The sequence below is a fragment of the Alexandromys fortis genome, unplaced genomic scaffold (genome assembly GCF_014885135.2).
Source record: "Alexandromys fortis isolate MF-2015 unplaced genomic scaffold, M_Fortis_MF-2015_v1.1 scaffold_445, whole genome shotgun sequence".
Taxonomy (NCBI): Eukaryota; Metazoa; Chordata; class Mammalia; order Rodentia; family Cricetidae; genus Alexandromys; species Alexandromys fortis.
The window spans coordinates 214690-220471 of record NW_026068363.1 but is presented as its reverse complement, the minus strand read 5'-3'; the positions used below and the strand labels follow the sequence as shown (position 1 = coordinate 220471).

The following is a 5782-nucleotide window of genomic DNA, read 5'->3' as shown; positions in this document are numbered from 1 at the left end:
GCTCCCAATGTCCCAAGGAGGAGCAGAAGGAGGGAGAATATGAGCAAGGAAGTCAGGACCACGAGGGGTGCACCCACCCACGGAGACAGTGGGGCTGATCTATTGTGAGCTCACCAAGGCCAGCTGGACTGCGACTGAACAAGCATGGGATAAAACCGGACTCTCTGAATATGGCGGACAATGAGGGCTGCTGAGAAGCCAAGGACAATGCCACTGGGTTTTGATCCTACTTCATGTTCTGGCTTTGTGGGAGCCTAGGCAGTTTGGATGCTCACCTTACTAGACCTGGATGGAGCGAGGAGGCCTTTGGACTTTCCACAGGGCATGGAACCCTGACTGCCCTTCAGACTGGAGAGGGAGGGGGAGAGGAGTGGGGAGAGGGGGAGAGGAGAGGGAGGAGGAGGGGAAAAGGGAGACGGGGACGGAAATGGGAGGCGGGGAGGAGGCAAAATTTTTTTTTCAATAAAAAATTATATTTAAAAAAAACTTATGATCTGACATGACATTGTGGCAAAAAGAACATCCAAAGATGCTATTGAGTTTATTTTGTGCTTTCCACCTACTGCTGATGATTGGCCTTAAGTATGGTTTGAATCCCTAGTGAGACTCTCAGGAAAAAAAAATCAATTTTTCATATGTGAGTGGTAATCATTTGAGAATAGTTTTTGGGTTAGGGATGGGGTTTGTGTTTCTTATCCTCTGAGCATTAAGACCCCATCTGGCTTAATCCCTAGCAGGCCTTGTACATACTGCCATGGCGTGTGCCACAGAGTTCATATGTGTGTTGGTTGTGTTGTGTTTAGAAGTCTTTGTTTCTCTGCATTCTACCTCTTACATTCTTATTGCGTCTTATGGTGCAGGCTTCCCCGAGTCCACAGAGAAAGGTTTGGATGGAGACACACCATTTATAACTGTGTGTTGATGTGCACTTCTGCATGCTGTGAATATGTCTTATTACCTTTGGTTAATAAAGAAGCCGATTTGGCCAATAGCCAGGCAGAATAAAGCCAGGCAGGACATCCAAAGCAAAGATAATGGGAAAAATAAGGCTGATTCTGGGGGATGTCAGCTAGAGATGCAAATGTGAGGTAACGCTGCAACCACATGGCAATCCATAGATTAATAGAAGTGGGTTAATTTAGGATGCAAAAACAAGTTAGTAACAAGCCTGAGCCATCAGTCAAACAGTTTGTAATTTTAATATTAAGCTTCAGAGTGGTTTTTCGGGAACAGATGGACAGGAGTGAAACCTCCAGTTAGAGTCTGTTCCAGGTTCCCTCACTCTCTGAATATAGTGTAGTTGTGGGTCTCTGTATTTGTTCTCATTTAGTGCAGGAGGAAGGTTCTGCTATAATGACTGAGTTACATACTGGACGATGAAATACCAGAATATCATTAGATGTCATATAAATGCTGTTTCTTTAGCAGAACAGTAGTATTTCATTTCCTCTTAGGTCCCTGGCCTAGCTGATCTCTAGTTCGTGGACTCTTGAGTACTGTCAGGGATTGCTTTCATTCATCTGTTGAAAGACACTGAGGCTGTTTCCCATTTCTGGCTATTATGTATAGAGCAGCAAAACACGGCTGAGCAAGTTTCTGTATAATAATATAAAAAGCTCTTTGGGCATATGAACAAGGGTGGTATACCTGGATACTGAGTTAGATCAAGCTTCCTAAAGAACTGCCATGGTGATTTACAGAATGAATGTACAGTTTTTAATTCCCACCAGCAGTGGATTAATGTTCCCATTATTCTCCATTCTGGCCACCATGAACTATTACTTGTTTCATTGATATTGACCATTCTATGTGGTATAAGATGAAATCTCAAAGTAGTTCTGATACACATTTCGATATTAAACTCTTTATAAATGCATTTCATGAAGGCATAATCACTGAAGATAAAAGTCATGGGTGTTCTATAATTAGTGATCCTAGAGAAGCTAAATAAGGAGAACCCAAAGAAAAACATATAGGCATCCTCCTGAATATTAACCTTCATCAGGTGATGAAAGGAGACAGAGACAGAGACCCACCTTGGAGCACCGACAGAAATCTCAGGTCCAAATCAGGAGCAGAAGGAGAGAGAGCAAGAGCAAGGAACTCACGACCGCGAGGGGTGCACCCACACACTGAGACAATGGGGATGTGCTATCGGGAACTCACCAAGGCCAGCTGACCTGGGTCTGAAAAAGCTGGGGATAAAACCGGACTCACTGAACATAGCGGACAATGAGGACTACTGAGAACTCAAGAACAATGGCAATGGGTTTTTGATCCTACTGCATGAACTGGCTTTGTGGGAGCCTAGGCAGCTGGGATGCTCACCTTACTAGACCTGGACGGAGGTGGGTGGTTCCTGGACTTCCCACAGGGCAGGGAAACTTGATTGCTCTTTGGGCTAACGAGGGATGGGGACTTGATTGGGGGAGGGGGAGGGAACTGGAAGGCGGTGGTGGAGAAGAGACAGAAATCTTTAATAAATAAATAAAAATTAAAAAAATAATGCGAAAAAAAACAAAAAAAGTCATGGGTGTTCTATAATTAGTGATCCTAGAGAAGCTAAATAAGGAGAACCCAAAGAAAAACATATAGGCATCCTCCTGAATATTAACCTTCATCAGGTGATGAAAGGAGACAGAGACAGAGACCCACCTTGGAGCACCGACAGAAATCTCAGGTCCAAATCAGGAGAAGAAGGAGAGAGAGCAGGAACTCAGGACCGCGAGGGGTGCACCCACACACTGAGACAATGGGGATGTTCTATCGGGAACTCACCAAGGCCAGCTGGCCTGGGTCTGAAAAAGCATGGGATAAAACCAGACTCGCTGAACATAGCGGACAATGAGGACTACTGAGAACTCAAGAACAATGGCAATGGGTTTTTGATCCTACTGCATGAACTGGCTTTGTGGGAGCCTAGGCAGCTGGGATGCTCACCTTACTAGACCTGGACGGAGGTGGGTGGTTCCTGGACTTCCCACAGGGCAGGGAAACTTGATTGCTCTTTGGGCTAACGAGGGATGGGGACTTGATTGGGGGAGGGGGAGGGAACTGGAAGGCGGTGGTGGAGAAGAGACAGAAATCTTTAATAAATAAATAAAAATTAAAAAAATAATGCTAAAAAAAACAAAAAAAGTCATGGGTGTTTCTTAGTCTGAGGGAGGTAGAGGAAACAATATATGTGAAGATATTTCTACTCATAGTTGTCTTTATGTCAGCCGTCAAAGCTATATTAAAATGCTGTAACTTGTCACCCAGAAGAAAATCTGCAGTGATGAGGTAGCTGATTAAAATTATGTTTGTTGTGGTATAGGGAACTTTGGGATGACAGTCATTTTGATTAACATTCAAATATAGATGAAAATCCAATCTGACTGGGGGAATCTTCAAGTCAGGGAATTACATGTGTGGTGTAAATCTCTCTTCAGGGGAAGATACTTGAGGATTCCTTTCAAAATATAATGCATAGTGGACATCATAACTGAAATTACCTCAGTTTTTCTACCCATTTGCATCCAGATTGTTTTTTTATAATATAGTATTTGCAAAGTCCATAAATTGTATTCTAGATTTCTCTTGGAGATAATTGCTTCATCTATAGATGCTTGTTTGGTGCTTCTATTTGGATGTTGTAGATTCAATTTCATCATCTTTGAATATCTTATCATCTACTGCAACTGGTGAGAACAGAGTTCGTGTTCTTTCTGGTATGTGTCCCACACACAGTAACCAAAAAAGGAACCAGAACGCTGCAAAGAGTAATAGCTCTTGGTGCACCTGGATAGGTAGGAAGGTCTAGATATATAGAAAGCACAGGTTGTTGCGCAGTCTCCTACCCTCAAGTCAGGGGAGGCACAGGATTGCAACAGTCAGAGATATTTTTTTTTGAGGGGGAGGAAGAGGATGGAAACCTTGAGCAATGGCACCTGCCCAGGGTCATGTCTTCTCCAGCCACCAGGGGGCACTGCCAGCCACACACTTGCTTGGTTTGCTCAGACTCTCAGCTGATCTCTTTGTCCAGCAGTATTTCCTGTGCATGAAAACACAAATTCTCCCTAGCTTACTTCTTTTTCAGCTGGAGCCCATTCTAATGTTGAAGGAGGGGCTTACACAGCTTCCGGTATTGGATATATTTGCATAGCAACGATCCTGTCAGAAGACAGGGACAGATAAGAAGTGACAGCCTCTCACTAGGTTGTGTGACTTCAGGAGAAATTCCTTGTGTCTCCACCATGACCTGGGCTCCAGTTCTCCTTACTTTCCTGGCTCACTACACAGGTGGCTGTTTACATGGGATTCTGGGGGTGTGAACAGGAGAAATGTCCTGTCCCCTAAAAAGGGGCTTCCTTTTGTCCTCACCGATTCTCTTTTTCACTCTATCCTCACAGTATCTTGGGCTGAGGTTGTTGTGTACACTCAGCCCCAATCACTGTCGGGATCTTTAGGGCAGAAGATCACCATCTCCTGTACCTGCAGCAGTGGCAGCATTGATAGCAATTCTATATCCTGGTATCTTCAGCGTTCAGAAAACACACCCCGCCTGCTCATCTACAGATATGACCTAAGACCCTCTAGTGCTCCTGATCGGTTCTCTGGCTCTAAGGACAGCTCCTCCAACTCTGCCACCCTAACTATCTCTGGGTTGCAGGCTGAAGATGAAGCTGACTACTACTGTCTGTCTGGCTATGACAACTATTTCACACAGAGCCTCAGACTTATGGGGAACGGAGACAGAAACTTTTTAGAGTATCACCACCAACCTTGGAAAACTGATGTTTTCTGTCTTGATTTGGAAATTCCTATGAAATAGGCCCTTTATTTTCTAAAATACAACATACTCCCTATCTATCTATCTATCATCTATCTATCTATCTATCTATCTATCTATCTATCTATCTATCATCTATCTATCTATCATCTATCTATCTATCTGCCTGCTTACCTACCTACCTTTCTTTCTTTGTATCTGTCTATCATCTATCTGTCTACCATTTCTCTCTCTCTCTCTCTCTCTCTCTCTCTCTCTCTCTCTCTCCCTGTGTGCATGTTTGAGGCCTTGATTTCTGCTTGTGTTTATTTTTAATTTGTTCTCTTTTTTAAGCTATTTTGCTTTCCTATGTTGTATTCTGATTTTTTTATTTTTTTTTGAACTTCAAACTTTAGTTGTAAAGTAAGGAAATTCCCCGTGACACATGTATATATGCATATATACAATGTGAACTTGGATCATTATCATTTGCTCTGTTACATTGCAGTAACATTTGTCATGTGCTTACAATTCTTCCTTTTTGATTAAGATTTCACTGATGCATCGAAGGAATCACTTTTCAGATGTACGTGTGGATGTTCCTTTAGGATATGAGCTCATGCATTTTGAGCGTGTGTGTGTGTGTTTATTGAAGTCATTGTTATGGTTTTGACATCATGGTAATACTGGATTAATAGACTAAGTTTGGAATGATAATTTCTTGTCCATTTGGTGAAACACCTTGAGAATCTGTGACATCTATTGTGTTTTATGGCCATTTTTACATGTATGTCTTGAACTGTTATTTTTTTTCAAATCTGTTGTTTGTGTTACACTAGGTTTCATTAATGGATTTTTTCATGTACTCTTGATGTCTTTGACTCAATTCATAGGAGCTATTTTGAAGTCCTTGTTTGGTGTTTCAGTTAGATTGAATTTCTCAGGAAACACTGTCACCATGTTACTGAGCTCCTGTAGACATACTGTAGGGGCTACTTTGATTGTGTCCTTATACTGGTATCAATGCATCTG

At 42.5% G+C, this 5782-nt stretch overlaps 1 gene segment (V, D, J or C); it reads left to right on the top strand.

The window, feature by feature from the left end:
* The first annotated feature begins 4235 nt into the window (after nucleotides 1–4235).
* Nucleotides 4236–4813, top strand: LOC126495421 (immunoglobulin lambda variable 6-57-like). The segment is given in 2 exon segments: nucleotides 4236–4281; nucleotides 4392–4813. Coding segments are annotated over 2 exon segments (468 nt in total).
* The last annotated feature ends 969 nt before the right edge of the window (nucleotides 4814–5782 follow it).